This window comes from Somniosus microcephalus, chromosome 26 (genome assembly GCF_052327205.1).
Source record: "Somniosus microcephalus isolate GS21.2 chromosome 26, FLI_Smic_1.0, whole genome shotgun sequence".
NCBI lineage: Eukaryota > Metazoa > Chordata > Chondrichthyes > Squaliformes > Somniosidae > Somniosus > Somniosus microcephalus.
The window spans coordinates 1,613,768-1,633,140 of record NC_141012.1 but is presented as its reverse complement, the minus strand read 5'-3'; the positions used below and the strand labels follow the sequence as shown (position 1 = coordinate 1,633,140).

General features: G+C 52.1%; 1 protein-coding gene across 5 annotated transcripts in view; it reads left to right on the top strand.

The window, feature by feature from the left end:
* LOC147100202 (uncharacterized) overlaps nucleotides 1-19,373 on the top strand; it is a 97,252-nt gene that overhangs the window by 57,083 nt on the left and 20,796 nt on the right. For all 5 annotated transcript variants that reach the window (XM_085967642.1, XM_085967638.1, XM_085967640.1 and 2 more), the window contains one exon: nucleotides 15,539-15,615. In XM_085967642.1, coding sequence (XP_085823768.1) covers nucleotides 15,567-15,615 — 49 coding nt within the window. In that variant the 5' untranslated portion in view covers nucleotides 15,539-15,566. The remainder of the gene's footprint in view (nucleotides 1-15,538; nucleotides 15,616-19,373) is intronic.

Below are 19,373 nucleotides of genomic sequence, written 5' to 3'. Positions count from 1 at the left end.
TGGAGTGAGTCTGTCAGCGGGCAAGTCTGCCATCTTTTGGTCCTCTAACCTCCCTCGTAGCTTGCGGCAGGTAACACACTTGTGGATAACGGAAGAAACCAGACGCTTGCTCCCGATTATCCAGTATCCGGCTGCTCGGATAGCTCCTTCTGTTATGTGTCGTCCTTGGTGAGCCACTTGCTCATGATAGTATCTCACGAGTAGTGTGGCAATGTGATGGATGCGCGGGATGATCAGAGGGTGCTTTTCTTCTCTTGACAAGTCTGCGGATGATATGCGCCCTCCGACCACAGTGCCGCTCGCGAAATTAACTAGAAATTTTGCGGCGGCGCTAAACACTCCCGCCACGATCTCCTGCGCCAGCAGATTGTGACGTGAGTCGAGTGCGCAACGCCCCATTAGCGCCCCAGACCGGATATTGAGTGGCGCCCCCTGCCTTACTGCCTGCCACTAGCAACGACAGGTTGAGGGGAGCGTTATGCTGTCAGAAAGGGACTGGGGGAGCGCCCTGCCTTTTTTTGTCGGTGACATTTTTGCACCACGCATTCTGAGAGAGAGAGAGAGAGAGACTTCTGGAGAGATTCAGTGCTGTGTGAAGGAGTTTTGAGTACTGAGCAGCACTTTGCAGGTTTATTTTGACTTGCCCTTCCTTGCTTCGCCAGCGCTCTGAGGTAGCGTCACACTCCTCAGCGTTTGCGCCTTAAAACAGGTGTGAAGCGCCTGATTTAGCGCTCCAATCACCTCCAGGGGCGATAAAAGCCAAGTTTGCTGTCGAAGGCGATAATTAGCGCCAGGCGCTAAACTTTGCGCACGGCCGATAACGGCGCCCCAAATGGGGCGATACCAAATTTTTCCCCCTTTCTCTCTACTGTCTTTATCCCATCCTTTATTATCCGGGCTACCCCTCCTGCTTTTCCATTTTGCCTATCTCTTCGAAACGTTATGTATCCTGGAATATTTAGTTCCCAACCTTGACCACTTTGCAACGTCTCCGTAATGGCTATTAGCGCAGATAGAAATCTATTCATTTCTATCTGCACTATTAATTAATCTATTTTGTTGCGAATGCTTCACGCATTCAGATATAGTGGCCTTCAGCTTTGACTTATTCTCTTTTTCCCTGATGTCACCTCAGTCACTGATGCCCTATGACCTTTGTTACTCTCTCTGTCCCTTCCTGACCCACTCTGCTTATTTCTACCCAAAACTCTACTCTGCTCTAGAGCCTTGACATTTCTCTTGCTGCTTTTAAATTTACTCTTTCCTGAATCCCCCATCCCACCTTCATTAGTTTAAAGCCCTGTCTATTGCCCTCGTTATTCGATTTGCCAGAACACTGGTCCCAGCCTAGTTTAAGTGGTGCCCATCCCAATGGAACAGCTCCCTCTTTCCTCAGTACTGGTGCCAGTGCCCTCCGAAGCAAAATCCCTGCTTCCCACACCACTCTTTGAGCCACACATTTAACCTTCTAATCTGCTTATCCCTATGCCAACTGGCGCGTGGCTCAGCTAACAATCCAGAGTTGGGAAACTGGGAGCCAGGAATGAGCTGGGAGACTCGGAATGAGCTGGGAAATTGGGAGCCATGAATGAGCTGGGAGACTGGGAATCAGCTGGGAAATTGGGAGCAGGGAATGAGCTGGGAGATTGGGAATGAACTGGGATTAAGAAATGAGCTGGGAAATTGGGAGCATGGAATGAGGTGGAAGATTGGGATCTGGGAATGAGGTGGGAGATTGGGAATGAGCTGGGAAATTGGTAGCCGTGAATGAGCTGGGAGACTGGGAAGGAGCTGGGAGATACGAAATCAGCTGGGAAATTGGGAATCAGCTGGGAAATTGGGAGACTGGGACTGAGCTGGGAGACTGGGAATGAGCTGGGAGATTGGGAATGGGCTGGGAACCTGGAGATGAGCTGGGAAACTGAGAATGAGCTGGGTGATTGTGAATGAGCTGGGAAATTGGGAATAAGCTGGGCGACTGGGAATGAGCTGGGAAACTGGGAATGGACTGGGAATTAGTTGGGATATTGGGAGCCGGGAAACTTGGAGCAGGGAATGAGCTGAGAGACTGGGAATGAGCTGGGAAATTGGGAATGGAATGAGCTGGGAAATTGGGAATGAGCTGGGAGATTGGGAGCTGGGAATGAGCTAGGAGACTGAGAATGAGCTGGGAGATTGGGAATGAGCTGTGAGACTGGGAATGAGCTGTGAGACTGGGAATGAACTGGGAGACTGGGAATGAGCTGGGAGACTGGGAATCAGATGGGAAATTGGGATCTGGGAATGAGATGGGAGATTGGGAATGAGCTGGGAAATTGGGAGCCATGAATGAGCTGGGAGACTGGGAATGAGCTGGGAGATTGGGAATCAGCTGGGAAATTGGGAGACTGGGAATGTGCTGGAAAATTGAGATCTGGAAATGAGCTGGGAGGGCTGGGAATGATCTGGGAAAGTGGGAGCCAGGAATGAGTTGGGAGACTGGGAATGATCTGGGAAATTGAGATCCTGGAATGAGCTGGGAGGACTGGGAATAAGCAGGGAAATTGGGAGTTGCAAATGAGCTGGGAGACTGGGAATGAGCTGGGAAATTGGGAGCAGGGAATGAGCTGGGAGACTGGGAATGAGCTGGGAATTTGGGGACACAGAATGAGCTGGGAAATTGGGAGACTGGAAATGTGCTGGGAGATTGGGAATGAGCTGGGAAATTGTGAGCCATTAATGAGCTGGGAGACTGGAAATGAGCTTGGAGATTGGGAATGAGCTGGGAAATTGGGAGCCGTAAATGAGCTGGGAGAGTGGGAAAGAGCTGGGAAATTGGGAGCAGTGAATGAGCTGGGAACCTGGAGATGAGCTGGGAAACTGAGAATGAGCTGGGTGATTGTGAATGAGCTGGGAAATTGGGAATAAGCTGAGAGACTGGGAATGAGCTGGGAAACTGGGAATGGACTGGGAATTAGCTGGGATATTGGGAGCCGGGAATAAGCTGGGAAACTTGGAGCAGGGAATGAGCTGAGAGACTGGGAAATTGGGGCATGGAATGAGCTGTGAAATTGGGAATGAGCTGGGAAATTGGGATCTGGGAATGAGCTAGGAGACTGAGAATGAGCTGGGAGATTGGGAATCAGATGGGAAATTAGGATCTGGGAATGAGGTGGGAGATTGGGAATGAGCTGGGAAATTGAGATCTGGGAATGAGCTGGGAGGACTGGGAATAAGCAGGGAAATTGGGAGCTACGATAAGCTGAGGGACTGGGAATGAGCTGGGAAATTGGGGGCATGGAATGAGCTGGGAAATTGGGAATGAGCTGGGAAATTGGAAGCTGGGAATGAGCTGGGAAATTGGGAGCTGTGAATGAGCTGGGAGACTGGGAAATTGGGAGAAGGAATGAGCTGGGAGACTGGGAATGAGCTGGTAAATTGGGAGCAGGCAATGAGCTGGGAGAATGGGAATGAGCTGGGAAATTGGGCACTGGGAATGAGCTGGGAGACTGGGAATGAGCTGGGAATTTGGGGACACGGAATGAGCTGGGAGATTGGGAGACTGGAAATGAGCTCTGAGATTGGGAATGAGCTGGGAAATTGGGAGCCGTAAATGAGCTGGTAGAGTGGGAAGGAGCTGGGAAATTGGGAGCAGGGAATGAGCTGGGAAACTGGAAATGAGCTGGGAAACTGAGAATGAGCTTGGCGATTGTGAATGAGCTGGGAAATTGGGAATATGCTGGGAGACTGTGAATGAGCTGAGAAACTGGGAATGGACTGAGAATTAGCTGGAATATTGGGAGCTGGGAATGAGCTGGGAAACTGGGAGCAGGGAATGAGCTGAGAGACTGGGAATGAGCTGGGAAATTGGGACACGGAATGAGCTGGGAAATTGGGAATGAGCTGGGAAATTGGGAACTGGGAATGAGCTGGGAGACTGGGAATGAGCTAGGATACTGGGAATGAGCTGGGAGACTGGGAATCAGCTGGGAAATTGGGATCTGGGAATGAGGTCGGAGATTGGGAATGAGCTGGGAAATTGGGAGCCGTGAATGAGCTGGGAGACTGGGAATGAGCTGGGAGATTGGGAATCAGCTGGGAAATTGGGAGACTGGGAATGTGCTGGGAAATTGAGATCCGGGAATGAGCTGGGAGGACTGGGAATGATCTGGGAAATTGGGAGCCGGGAATGAGCTGGGAGACTGGGAATGAGCTGGCAAATTGAGATCCGGAAATGAGCTGGGAGGACTGGGAATAAGCAGGGAAATTGGGGGCATGGAATGAGCTGGGAAATTGTGAATGAACTGGGAAATTGGAAGCTGACAATGAGCTGGGAAATTGGGAGCCGTGAATGAGCTGGGAGACTGGGAATGAGCTGGGAAATTGGGAGCAGGGAATGAGCTTGGAGACTGGGAGCAGGGAATGAACTGGGAGACTGGGAATGAGCTGAGAGTTTGGAAATCAGCTGGGAAATTGGGAGCAGGGAATGAGCTGGGAGACTGGGAATGAGCTGGGAAATTGAGAATGAGCTGGGAAATTGGGAGCAGGGAATGAGCTGGGAGAGTGGGAGCAGGGAATGGGGAGCTTTTAACTTTACAAAATGGTGTAGGTGTTGCAAGAAGTGTGAGTAAAAATGAGGTGAACAGAAAGATTCTAAAGTGTAAAAGCCTGAAGTTGGTGGTGTAATGCTGCCGCTGCTCCTTTCGGGGGCAGCAGAGTGTTTCTGGGACTGGCTCCATTGTGGTTCGTGAGGGCTCCGTGAATGTCACTGGTGGAGATTGCAGGCTTAGAGAGAGAGAGAGAGAGATAGATATTTCTGTCTTTCAAATCTCTTTGCTCCATTCATTTTAAACTCTCATCTTGGTAGATGGTTCTGCTTGAAGGAACATAGGAACAGGTGGAGGCCATTCATCCCCTCGAGCCTGTTCTGCCATTCAATGAGCTTATGGCTGATCTGTTCCTCAACTCCATTTACCCGCCTTTGCTCCATATCCCTTGATGCCCGTACCCAATAAAAAAATCTATCAATCTCGGTCTGGAACGCTCCAGTTGTCCCCCAGCATCCACAGCCTTTTGGGGGAGAGAGTTCCAGTTTTCTGTTACCTTTTGTGTGGAGAAGTGCTTCCTGATTTCACCCCTGAATGTTGAATTAAAGATTGTGCCCCCTTAGAATCACAGAATCATACGGCACAGGAGGCCATTCGGCCCATCGTGCCTGTGCCGGCTCTTTGAGCGAGCTCTCCAATTAGTCCCACTCCCCGGCTCTTTCCCCACAGCCCTGCATTTTTCCCCTTCAAGTATTTATCCAATTCCCTTTTGAAAGTTACTATTGAATCTGCTTCCACCGCCCTTTCAGGCAGCGCATTCCAGATCACAACAACTCGCTGCGTAAAAAAAATGTTTCCTCATGTCGCCTCTGGTTCTTTTACAATCACCTTAAATCTGTGTCCTCTGGTTACTGACCCTCCTGCCACTGGAAATAGTTTTTCCTTATTTACTCTATCAAAAACATTCATGATTTTGAACACCTCTATCAAATCTCCTCTTAACCTTCTCTGCTCCAAGGAGAACAACCCCAGCTTCTCCAGTCTATCCACATAACTGAAGTCTCTCATCCCTGGAACCATTCTAGTAAATCTCCCCTGCACCCTCTCCAAGGCCTTGACATCCTTCCTAAAGTGCGGTGCCCAGAATTGGACACAATATTCCAGCTGGGGCCTAACCATCATTTTATAAAGGTTTAGCATCACTTCCTTGCTTTTGTACTCGATTCCTCTGTTTATAAAGCTCAGGATCTCATGTTTGTTCTGGACTCCCTCACCACAGGAACCAGTTTCTCTCTATTTACCTATCTAATCCTTTTACCATTTTAAACACCTCGATCAGATCACCCCTCAATCTTCTAAACTTGACAGAAAACAAGGTTTGTTGCATTGGATGGAGCTAACAGTATCTAACAGATTCCAAGTGAAAGTATTATCCTGTTTCCGAGATACAGTCGTCGCTTTATTTCATCCTCTTGCTCAGCAGTAACAACCAAAACATAGATTCTGCTGTAGGATTCCGATGCATGTTAAACTTCAGCCGTTCTTCCTCCTCCGATTCCTAACACACCCCCATTCTGGAGTACGGGTTCCACAGGAGCTAGCAGTCTTCTCATTGTCCGCACAGGAGGTCATTCTTATTGTGTAAGCTCAGATAGACTGGAATAGCTGGGAGGCCATCTGACTGTAGGCTGCTTCACAGCCGAGCTAATCCTGTTTCTCCTTGAATTTGTATTTTCTCACACCTGGGGAAGCATGCATCTCCTTCCAGTGTGTCAGAGGGTCACCCAGCGCAGAGTGTGTGTGTCAGGGGGCACCCTCAGCAGAGCGAGTGTGTCAGAGGGGCACACACCACAGAGCGAGTGTGTCAGGGGGCACCCACAGCAGAGCAAGTGTGTCAGGAAGCACCCACAGCAGAGCGAGTGCGTCAGGGAGCACCCACAGCAGAGCGAGTGTGTCAGGGAGCACCCACAGCAGAGCGAGTGTGTCAGGGGGCACCCACAGCAGAGCGAGTGTGTCAGAGGGGCACCCACCACTGAGCGAGTGTGTCAGGGGGCACCCACAGCAGACCGAGTGTGTCAGGGAGCACCCACAGCAGAGCGAGTGTGTCAGGGAGCACCCACAGCAGAGCGAGTGTGTCAGGGAGCACCCACAGCAGAGCGAGTGTGTCAGGGAGCACCCACAGCAGAGCGAGTGTGTCAGGGGGCACCCACAGCAGAGCGAGTGTGTCAGAGGGGCACCCATCACTGAGCGAGTGTGTCAGGGGGCACCCACAGCAGACCGAGTGTGTCAGGGAGCACCCACAGCAGAGCGAGTGTGTCAGGGGGCACCCACCGCAGAGCGAGTGTGTCAGGGGGCACCCTCAGCAGAGTGAGTGTGTCAGAGGGGCACACACCACAGAGCGAGTGTGTCAGGGGGCACCCACAGCAGGGCGAGTGTGTCAGGGGGCACCCACAGCAGAGCAAGTGTGTCAGGGAGCACCCACAGCAGAGCGAGTGTGTCAGGGAGCACCCACAGCAGAGCGAGTGTGTCAGGGGGCACCCACAGCAGAGCGAGTGTGTCAGTGGGGCACCCACCACAGAGCGAGTGTGTCAGGGGGCACCCAACGCAGAGCGAGTGTGTCAGGGGGCACCCAACGCAGAGCGAGTGTGTCAGGGAGCACCCACAGCAGAGCGAGTGTGTCAGGGAGCACCCACAGCAGAGTGAGTGTGTCAGTGGGGCACCCACCACAGAGCGAGTGTGTCAGGGGGCACCCACAGCAGAGCGAGTGTGTCAGGGGGCACCCACCACAGAGCGAGTGTGTCAGGGGGCACCCACAGCAGAGCGAGTGTGTCAGAGAGTCACCCACCGCAGAGCGAGTGTGTCAGGGGGCACCCACAGCAGAGCGAGTGTGTCAGAGAGTCACCCACCGCAGAGCGAGTGTGTCAGAGGGGCACCCATAGCAGAGCGAGTGTGTCAGGCGGGCACCCACAGCAGAGCGAGTGTGTCAGGCGGGCACCCACAGCAGAGCGAGTGTGTCAGGGGGCACCCAACGCAGACCGAGTGTGTCAGGGGCACCCACAGCAGAGCGAGTGTGTCAGGGGGCACCCAACGCAGAGCGAGTGTGGCAGGGGCACCCACAGCAGAGCGAGTGTGTCAGGGGGCACCCACAGCAGAGCGAGTGTGTCAGGGAGCACCCACAGCAGAGCGAGTGTGTCAGAGGGGCACCCACAGCAGAGCGAGTGTGTCAGGGGCACCCAACGCAGACCGAGTGTGTCAGGGAGCACCCACAGCAGAGCGAGTGTGTCAGGGGGCACCCACCGCAGAGCGAGTGTGTCAGGGGGCACCCACAACAGTTCGGTAAGGACAGGAGCAGATGCGACTGTGATGCTCCCCATTGGCGAGTCTCACACTGGAAGAATGGCCATGGAACTGTTACCCCAGAATAAGTTAGCACCACAGGCGAGAAAGAGGGGCAAATCCTGCTGTGTGATATTTTATATCCCCTCACCCCATCATTCAGTAAACTCGTTTAAAGTCACGGTGGATTTCATCTGTTTTTCCACTGTTAGCTCGATCCATAAATTTTACTAAAATCAACACAGATTCTTTCTGATCAAAGTGTTCTAGTTAATGGCTGTGCCCTCTCTCAGCAGCTCAGCTTCCTGCGGTTCATTGATCTCTGTCCTGTATGACTGGTAAATTGAATCATTGTGTTCCAGGATGTGGACAGTGATTCTGCCGCGGCGTTTCTGACTCAATGGACACAGAATGTTTAGTTATTAGTGGCTACGCTCGAGTGTAGGATGTCCAAGCTTTTGTTGTTGAGGATACTTGGACCGGTTCATGGTGCCTCACAAACCATTTATATAAAGTATTACCAAGAAATTAATTTACATATATCTCAAACTTTCCAAACCACTAGGCCCACTAAGTTAAACCAGTGAGTGAGAGCAACGGTTTATATCACGCCTTACAATACCTTCCAGACACCCAAAGTGCTTTGCAGCCAATGGATGACGTTTGAAGTGTAGTCACTGTTGTAATGTAGGAAACAAGACAGCAAATTTGCGCACAGCAAGCTCCCACAAACAGCAATCTGATGATGACCAGATAATTGAGGGAAAACTGTTGGCCAGGAAACCAGGGAACGCTCTCTGCTTCTTCATATAGTGCCCCGGGATCTCTTATGTTCACCTAAACAAGCAGATGGGGCCTCAGTTTAACATCTCATCCAAAAGACGCTCCCTCAGTGGGTTCGACTCCCACTCCAGGGACCTAACCACATAATCCAGGCCCACACTCCAAAGCAATACTGAGGGAGTGCTGCACTGTCGGAGGGGCAGTACTGAGGGAGCGCCGCACTGTCGGAGGGGCAGTACTGAGGGAGCGCTGCACTGTCGGAGGGGCAGTACTGAGGGAGCGCCGCACTGTCGGAGGGGCAGTACTGAGGGAGCGCCGCACTGTCGGAGGGGCAGTACTGAGGGAGCTGCACTGTCGGAGGGGCAGTACTGAGGGAGCGCCGCACTGTCGGAGGGGCAGTACTGAGGGAGCGCTGCACTGTCGGAGGGGCAGTACTGAGGGAGCGCCGCACTGTCGGAGGGGCAGTACTGAGGGAGCGCCGCACTGTCGGAGGGGCAGTACTGAGGGAGCGCCGCACTGTCGGAGGGGCAGTACTGAGGGAGCTGCACTGTCGGAGGGGCAGTACTGAGGGAGCGCTGCACTGTCAGAGGGGCAGTACTGAGGGAGCGCTGTACTGTTGGAGGGGCAGTACTGAGGGAGTGCTGCACTGTCGGAGGGGCAGTACTGAGGGAGCACCGCAGTGTCGGAGGGACAGTACTGAGGGAGCGCTGCACTGTCGGAGGGGCAGTACTGAGGGAGCGCCGCACTGTCGGAGGTGCCGTCTTTCGGATGAGATGTTAAACTTAGGCCCCGTCTGCTCTCTCAGGTGCACATAAAAGGTCCCACGGACATATTTCAATGCAGAGCAGGGGAGTTCTCCCCGGTGTCCTGGGCCAATATTTATCCCTCAACCAACATCACTAAAACAGATTATCTGGTCATTATCACATTGCTGTTTGTGGGAGCTTGCTGTGCGCAAATTAGCTGCCGCGTTTCCTACATTACAACAGTGACTACACGTCATTGGCTGTAAATTGCTTTGGGAGGTCCCAAGGTGGTGAAAGGCTCGATATAATATAATATATATAACATAGAAATGTGAGTCTGTGGCAGAGCCACTAAGGGACTCCGATCAGTTGTATATAATTCCCTTTAATAATATGTCAGCTACAGCCTAAGTCTGTATCTTTGTTTTCACTGTTTACTTGTACAGAGCGCGATCACTTTAATAGCGCGGGTAAACGCGATGACGTCACGCCGTTAATCACGTGATCCCCCACTGGCGGGAAAAACGTGATGATGTCGTGACGTCAGCCACGGGACCGCCCAAGCAGTCCTCGTGGAGCCTCCGAACTGACTAGACCTATATTCGATGTTCTCCTGTAGTTATCCGCTAAACTCTGTTCGTTTTCATTAAACCTCGTTTATTTGATCGCCTGAGTGGACCTCAGTCTTTTGGATAGGAACTAAACATTCCTACAAGTCTTTCTTTGCGCTTCCCTTGAAAGTCACAGTTTTAGTAACAAGATTTTTTTTTACATGATCTGCTCACCGAGATCAAAAAAATCTGTCTGTGCAGAAAGTGCCAGATTGTGACATTGCGATCCAAACATTCCCAGATATGGGAATCCCTTCCCTTTAGAATATACCTGCCTGGGAATATTCATTAGCACGGCATCACTGTGAAAACAAGGAGCTCTGCTTTAAATCATTCCTTGCTCACAATCATCCCAGCGTAATTGGCTGAAACTGAGAGCTGTTTATTTATAATGGAGTAGGCAAGGTGTCCGGAGTTTGTCTGCTTACCAGAGTTGGAGCCACATTTGAGGAAACACATCAGCGCTCACCGTGGCAGGGCTGTTGGTAGCTCCACGTTGTCTCTCGGCATCAGGGAAAGTCCATGAGTGGAGCTCGAGCAGGCCAGCTCCTTATCAGCTGCTGATAAGATGCCCTCATATAGAGCCCGGCCTGTGGGACTGGGACACTGAGCTTCAGGAGGGCCAGAGCACAGGCAGGTGAGAGGAACACTGAGTGCAGCAACTGTGGCTCACACTGCTCCATCCCGGGGAACACGCAGGGTTCACTCACTCACCTGGGCCCCGGGTTCACTCACTCACCTGGGCCCCGGGTTCACTCACTCACCTGGGCCCCGGGTTCACTCACTCACCTGGGCCCCGGGTTCACTCACTCACCTGGGCCCCGGGTTCACTTTAAAAATAAAACAAAAAAGGTGACTCAACCGTGGCTAACAAGGGAAATTAGGGTTAGCATAAGATCCAAGGAGAGGACATGTAAATTGGCCAGAAAAAGCAGCAAACCTGAGGACTGGGAGCAGTTTAGGATTCAGCAAAGGAGGACAAAGGGATTACTTAAGAGGGGAAAAATAGAATATGAGAGTAAGCTTTCAGGGAACATAAAAACTGACTGTAAAAGCTTCTATAGATATGTGAAGAGAAAAAGATTGGTGAAGTCAAGTGTAGGTCCATTGCAGTCAGAATCAGGGGAATTTATAATGGGGAAAAAGAAATGGCAGACCAATTAAATACATACTTTGGTTCTGTCTTCACAAAGGAGGACACAAATAACCTCCCAGAGATGTCGGGGAACATAGGGTCTGATGAGAGGGAGGAACTGAATGAAATCAGTGTTTGTAGGGAAATGTTGTTAGGGAAATTGATGGGATTGAGGGCCGATAAATCCCCAGGGCCTGATAATCTACATCCTAGAGTACTTAAGGAAGTGGTCCTAGAAATAGTAGATGCATTGCTGGTCATCTTCCAAAATTCTATAGACTCGGGCACAGTTCCTATGTATTGAAGGGTAGCTAATGTAACCCCACTCTTCAAAAAAGGTGGTAGAGAGAAAACGGGGAATTATAGACCGGTAAGCCTGACATCGGGAGTGGGGAAAATGCTGGAGTCCATTATAAAAGATGTAATAGCAGAGCACTTGGAAAACAGTGACAGGATCGGACAAAGTCAACATGGATTTACAAAAGGTAAATCATGCTTGACTAATCTACTGGAATTTTTTGAGGATGTAACTGGTAGATTAGATAAGGGAGAACCAGTGGATGTGGTGTATTTGGACTTTCAGAAGGCTTTCGATAAGGTCCCGCATAAGAGATTAGCGTGCAAAGTTAAAGCACATGGGATTGGGGGTAAGGTACTAACTTGGATAGAGAACTGGTTGGCAGACAGGAAGCAAAGAGTTGGAATAAATGGGTCTTTTTCCGAATGGCAGGCAGTGACTAGTGGGGTACCGCAGGGATCGGTACTAGGACCCCAGCTATTCACAATATATATTAATGATCTAGACGAGGGAACTAGATGTAATATCTCCAAGTTTGCAGACGACACAAGGCTGAGTGGGTGCTGTGAGGAGGATGCAGAGAAACTCCAGTATGATTTGGATAGGTTGGGTGATTGATTGGGCAGATGCATGGCAGATGCAATATAACGTGGATAAATGCGAGGTTATCCACTTTGGTGGCAAAAACAGGAAGGCAGATTACTATCTGAACGGCAATAGATTGGGAGAAGGGGACGTGCAACGAGACCTGGGTGTCCTTGTGCACCAGTCACTGAAGGCAAGCATGCAGGTGCAGCAGGTGGTTAAGAAGGCAAATGGTATGTTGGCCTTCATAGCGAGAGAATTCGAGCACAGGAGCGAGGATGTCTTGCTGCAGTTGTACAGGGCCTTGGTGAGACCACACCTTGAGTATTGTGTGCAGTTTTGGTCACCTTATCTGAGGAAGGATGTTCTTGCCATAGAGGGAGTACAGCGAAGATTCACCAGACTGATACCTGGGATGGCAGGAATGACGTATGAGGAGAGATTGGGTCGATTGGGCTTATATTCGCTGGAGTTCAGAAGAATGAGAGGGGATCTCATTGAAAGTTATAAAATTCTAACAGGACTAGACAGACTAGATGCAGGAAGGATGTTCCCGATGGTCGCGGAGTCCAGAACCAGGAGTCACAGACTTAAGGATAAGGGGTAAGCCATTTAGGACAGAGATGAGAAGGAATTTCTTCACCCAGAGAGTGGTGAACCTGTGGAATTCTCTACCACAGAAGGCAGTTGAGGCCAATTCATTAAATATATTCAAGAAGGAGTTGGATATATTTCTTAAAGCTAAAGGGACCAAGGGATATGGGGAGAAAGCAGGGACAGGGTACTGAGTTTGGATGATCAGCCATGATCGCATTGAATGGCGGAACAGGCTCGAGGGGCCGAATGGCCTACTCCTGCTCCTATCTTCTATGTTTCTATGTTTCACTCACTGACCTGGGCCCCGGATTTGCATAACTATGAGGCCCCGGGTTTTAAACACGTAACTGGGCCCTAGGTTTTCACACTTACTCAGGCTTGGGGTTTACACACTTATCCAGGCCCCGGGTTTACACACTTATCCGGGCCTTGAGTTTACACACTTATCCAGGCCCTGAGTTTACACACTTATCTGGGCCCTGGGTTTATACACTTACCCGGGACTGTGGTTTACACATTTACCTATGCCTGGGGTTTACACACTTATCTGATCCACTGTTTACACACTTACTTGGCCCCGGGGATTACACACTTACCCGGGCACATGGTTGACACACTTACCCAGGCCAGAGCTTTGCACACTTAACCAGGCCTGGGGATGCACACACACCTGAGCCATGGGTTTACACACTTATCTGGGCCTGGGTTTTACACACTTATCTGGGCCTGGGGTTTACTCACTTACCTGGGCCTGGGGTCAGCAGGGATATTTACAGTGAAGGTCGGGAGTGTGTAATGAATCCATTTGAAGTTTAGTCCACAAATGAATAATTAAAGGGGCAATGTCTTAATGAAAAAGTTTGTCAGGTTTTATTTTGTTGGAGTCAGAATGTAGGTGGGAGCTCCTTGTCACATTGTCCAATTAGACATCTCAGCACGATTTATGTTATCACCTCATGGACTGAGAAGCAGGAAGACAAGGCCCCTTTAATAGAGTAATGGGAACGGAGCAGGAAGATGGAAGAGCTTTCCCTTTAAAAAGAATTGCCCCTTGTTAGTGCTGGTTGAAAATAACAGGCTTTAGAATTGAGGGGCTTTGGAGAACCCTTCAAAATATGTTTATACAATAGGAATGAATGGGAAGGGGTTTGGTCCATTGGGATTGAGTACAGTGTGTGAGAATGGGAAGGGGTTTGGGTCCATTGGGATTGTGTACAGTGTGTGAGAATGGGAAGGGGTTTGGGTCCATTGGGATTGTGTACAGTGGGAGTGAATGGGAAGGGGTTTGGTCCACTGGGATTCTGTACAGTTTGTGAGAATGGGAAGGGGCTTAGTCCATTGGGATTGTGTACAGTGTGTGAGAATGGGAAGGGGTTTGGTCCATTGGGATTCTGTACAGTGGGAGTGAATGGGAAGGAGTTTGGTCCATTGGGATCGTGTATAGTGTGTGAGAATGGGAAGGGGTTTGGGTCCATTGGGATTGTGTTCAGTGGGAGTGAATGGAAAGGGGTTTGGTCCACTGGGATTCTGTACAGTTTGTGAGAATGGGAAGGGGTTTGGTCCATTGGGATTGTGTACAATGGGAGTGAATGGGAAGGGGTTTGGTCCATTGGGATTCTGTACAATGGGAGTGAATGGGAAGGGGTTTGGTCCATTGGGATTCTGTACAATGGGAGTGAATGGGAAGGGGTTTGGTCCATTGGGATTCTGTACAATGGGAGTGAATGGGAAGGGGTTTGGTCCATTGGGATTGTGTACAATGGGAGTGAATGGGAAGGGGTTTGGTCCATTGGGATTCTGTACAATGGGAGTGAATGGGAAGGGGTTTGGTCCATTGGGATTCTGTACAATGGGAGTGAATGGGAAGGGGTTTGGTCCATTGGGATTGTGTACAATGGGAGTGAATGGGAAGGGGTTTGGTCCATTGGGATTCTGTACAATGGGAGTGAATGGGAAGGGGTTTGGTCCATTGGGATTCTGTACAATGGGAGTGAATGGGAAGGGGTTTGGTCCATTGGGATTCTGTACAATGGGAGTGAATGGGAAGGGGTTTGGTCCATTGGGATTGTGTACAATGGGAGTGAATGGGAAGGGGTTTGGTCCATTGGGATTGTGTACAATGGGAGTGAATGGGAAGGGGTTTGGTCCATTGGGATTCTGTACAATGGGAGTGAATGGGAAGGGGTTTGGTCCATTGGGATTCTGTACAATGGGAGTGAATGGGAAGGGGTTTGGTCCATTGGGATTGTGTACAATGGGAGTGAATGGGAAGGGGTTTGGTCCATTGGGATTCTGTACAATGGGAGTGAATGGGAAGGGGTTTGGTCCATTGGGATTCTGTACAATGGGAGTGAATGGGAAGGGGTTTGGTCCATTGGGATTCTGTACAATGGGAGTGAATGGGAAGGGGTTTGGTCCATTGGGATTCTGTACAATGGGAGTGAATGGGAAGGGGTTTGGTCCATTGGGATTGTGTACAATGGGAGTGAATGGGAAGGGGTTTGGTCCATTGGGATTCTGTACAATGGGAGTGAATGGGAAGGGGTTTGGCCCATTGGGATTCTGTACAATGGGAGTGAATGGGAAGGGGTTTGGTCCATTGGGATTCTGTACAATGGGAGTGAATGGGAAGGGGTTTGGTCCATTGGGATTCTGTGTGGCTCAGGAATTTATAGAACTAGCATTTACTCGACACAGATTGAGAACTCCAACACTGGATTAACTGTTTCCCTCCAGCGATTATATTACTGACACTTTCATTAGTCTGAATGATGATTGAGTAACATTGAAAGGTCAGAAAACTCTCAGGATCAAAAGCATAAAAAAGTATATGAGTAACATTCCTCCAAATGGACAATAATAAATGATTACAGTTTGGGGAGTTAAATATCAGTCAAACCCAACTCTTTATTTTCTTCCAGAGATTGAACGTAGCTTGAAACATCGACCATGTTTCTCAAGGCAACAGTTGTGTCTTTAATCTTCCTCACAGTCTCAGGTTGGTGTCTTTCACATTCCTCTCATTATTTAATGTGATGCCTGCTCTAAGGGCGGGTTTGTGTCCTTGTCTCAGAACCACTAGAAACCAGATCAAAATCATTGCCCTGTTCCCATCGCCCTATTCACATCGCCCTGTTCCCATCGCCCTGTTCCCATCGCCCTGTTCCCATCGCCCTGTTCCCATCGCCCTGTCCCATTGCCCTGTCCCATCGCCCTGTCCCCTCGCCCTGTCCCCTCGCCCTGTCCCATCGCCCTGTTCCCATCGCCCTGTTCCATCGCTCTGTTCCCATCTCCCTGTCCCCTCGCCCTGTCCCATCGCCTTGTCCCATCGCCCTGTTTCCATCGCCCTGTTTCCATCGCCCTGTTTCCATCGCCCTGTTTCCATCGCCCTGTTCCCATCGCCCTGTTCCCATCGCCCTGTCCCATTGCCCTGTCCCATCGCCCTGTCCCCTCGCCCTGTTCCCTCGCCCTGTCCCATCGCCCTGTCCCCTCGCCCTGTCCCATCGCCCTGTTCCCATCACCCTGTTCCATCGCTCTCTTCCCATCTCCCTGTCCCCTCGCCCTGTCCCATCGCCTTGTCCCATCGCCCTGTCCCATCGCCCTGTCCCATCGCCTTGTCCCATCGCCCTGTCCCATCGCCCTGTCCCATCGCCCTGTCCCATCGCCCTGTCCCATCGTCTTGTCCCCTCGCCCTGTCCCATCGCCCTGTCCCATCGCCCTGTTCCCATCTCCCTGTCCCATTGCCTTGTCCCACCGCCCTGTCCCACCGCCCTGTCCCACCGCCCTGTTCCCATCGCCCTGTTCCCATCGCCCTGTTCCCATCGCCCTGTCGCATCGCCCGTCCCATCTCCCTGTCCCATCGCCCTGTCCCACCGCCCTGTACCCACTGATCAGCACTGAACTTCTAATCTCAGCTGTGACTTTACAATTGACCTCAATGAATTCCAGAGGTGAGATGAGAGTGACTGCCCTTGACATCAAGGCAGCATTTGACTGAATGTGGCATCAAGGAGCCCTAGTAAAATTGAAGTCAATGGGAATGGGGGGAAGCTCTTCACTTGCTGGAGTAATACGTAGAACAAAGGAAAATGGTTGTTGGAGGCGGGCGTGGTGTGTAATGGGCGGGGTGTATAACGGGCAGGGTGTATAACGGGTGGATGTATAATGGGCAGGGTGTATAATGGGCGGGTGTGTAACGGGGGAGTGTATAATGGGCGGGTGTGTAATGGGCGGGTGTGTAATGGGCGGGGTGTGTAACGGGCGGGTGTATAACGGGCGGGTGTATAACGGGCGGGGTGTATAACGGGCGGGTGTATAACGGGCGGGTGTATAACGGGCGGGCGTATAACGGGCGTGTGTATAACGGGCGGGTGTATAACTGGCGGGTGTATAACGGGCGGGGTGTATAACGGGCGGGTGTATAACGGGCGGGTGTATAACGGGCGGGGTGTATAACGGGCGGGTGTATAACGGGCGGGTGTATAACGGGCGGGGTGTACAACGGGCGGGTGTATAACGGGCGGGTGTATAACGGGCGGGTGTATAACGGGCGGGGTGTATAACGGGCGGGTGTATAACGGGCGGGTGTATAACGGGCGGGGTGTATAACGGGCGGGTGTATAACGGGCGGGTGTATAACGGGCGGGGTGTACAACGGGCGGGTGTATAACGGGCGGGTGTATAACGGGCGGGTGTATAACGGGCGGGGTGTATAACGGGCGGGTGTGTAACGGGCGGGTGTATAACGGGCGGGGTGTATAACAGGCGGGTGTATAACGGGCGGGTGTGTAACGGGCGGGTGTATAACGGGCGGGTGTATAACGGGCGGGGTGTATAACGGGCGGGGTGTTTAACCGGCGGGGTGTATAACGGGCGGGGTGTATAACGGGCGGGTGTAAAACGGGCGGGTGTATAACGGGCGGGGTGTATAACGGGCGGGTGTATAATGGGCGGGTGTATAACGGGCGGGGTGTATAACGGGGGGTGTATAACGGGCGGGGTGTATAACGGGCGGGGTGTATAACGGGCGGGGTGTATAACGGGCGGGGTGTATAACGGGCGGGGGTATAACGGGCGGGTGTATAACGGGCGGGGTGTATAACGGGCAGGGTGTATAACGGGCGGGTGTATAACGGGCGGGGGTATAACGGGCGGGGTGTATAACGGGCGGGTGTATAACGGGCGGGGTGTATAACAGGCGGGGTGTATAACGGGCGGGTGTATAACGGGCAGGTGTATAACTGGCGGGTGTATAACGGGCGTGTGTATAACGGGCGGGTGTATAACGGGCGTGTGTATAACGGGCGGGGTGTATAACTGGCGGGTGTATAACGGGCGGGGTGTATAACGGGCGGGGTGTGTAACGGGCGGGTGTATAACAGGCGGGTGTATAGCGGGCGGGTGTATAACTGGCGGGTGTATAACGGGCGGGTGTATAACGGGCGGGTGTACAACGGGCGGGGTGTACAACGGGCGGGTGTATAACGGGCGGGTGTGTAATGGGCGGGTGTATAACGGGCGGGGTGTATAACGGGCGGGGTGTATAACGGGGGGGTGTATAACGGGGGGTAACAGGCGGGGTGTATAACGGGCGGGTGTATAACGGGCGGGGTGTATAACGGGCGGGGGTATAACGGGCGGGTGTATAACGGGCGGGGTGTATAACGGGCGGGTGTATAACGGGCGGTGTGTATAACGGGGGGGTGTATAACGGGCGGGGTGTATAACGGGCGGGTGTATAACGGGCGGGGGTATAACGGGCGGGTGTATAAGGGGCGGGGTGTATAACTGGCGGGGTGTATAACAGGCGGGGTGTATAACGGGCGGGTGTATAACGGGCGGGGTGTATAACGGGAGGGTGTATAATGGGCGGGTGTATAACGGGTGGGTGTATAACGGGCGGGGTGTATAGCGGGCGGGTGTATAACGGGCGGGGAGTATAACGGGCGGGGTGTATAACGGGCGGGTGTATAACGGGCGGGGTGTATAACGGGCGGGTGTATAACGGGCGGGGTGTGTAACGGGTGGGGTGTATAACGGGCGGGTGTATAACGGGCGGGGTGTATAACTGGCGGGTGTATAACGGGCGGGGTGTGTAACGGGCGGGGTGTGTAACGGGCGGGTGTATAACGGGCGGGGTGTATAACGGGCGGGTGTATAACGGGCGGGGTGTATAACGGGCGGGTGTATAACAGGCGGGTGTATAACGGGCGGGGTGTATAACGGGCGGGGTGTATAACGGACGGGTGTATAACGGGTGTGTGTATAACGGGCGGGTTTATAACGGGGGGGTGGGTAACGGGCGGGGTGTATAACGGGCGGGTGTATAACGGGCGGGGTGTATAACGGGCGGGTGTATAACGGGCGGGGTGTATAACGGGCGGGTGTATAACCGGCAGAGGTATAACGGGCGGGTGTATAACGGGCGGGGTGTATAACGGGCGGGTGTATAACGGGCGGGGTGTATAACGGGCGGGTGTATAACGGGCGGGGTGTATAACGGGCGGGAGTATAACGGGCGGGTGTAAAACGGGCGGGTGTATAACGGGCGGGGTGTATAACGGGCGGGTGTATAACGGGCGGTGTGTATAACGGGCGGGTGTATAACGGGAGGGGTGTATAACGGGAGGGTGTATAGCGGGCGGGTGTATAACGGGCGGGTAACGGGCGGGGTGTATAACGGGCGGGGTGTATAATGGGCGGGGTGTGTAACGGGCGGGTGTATAACGGGGGGGTGTATAACGGGCGGGGTGTATA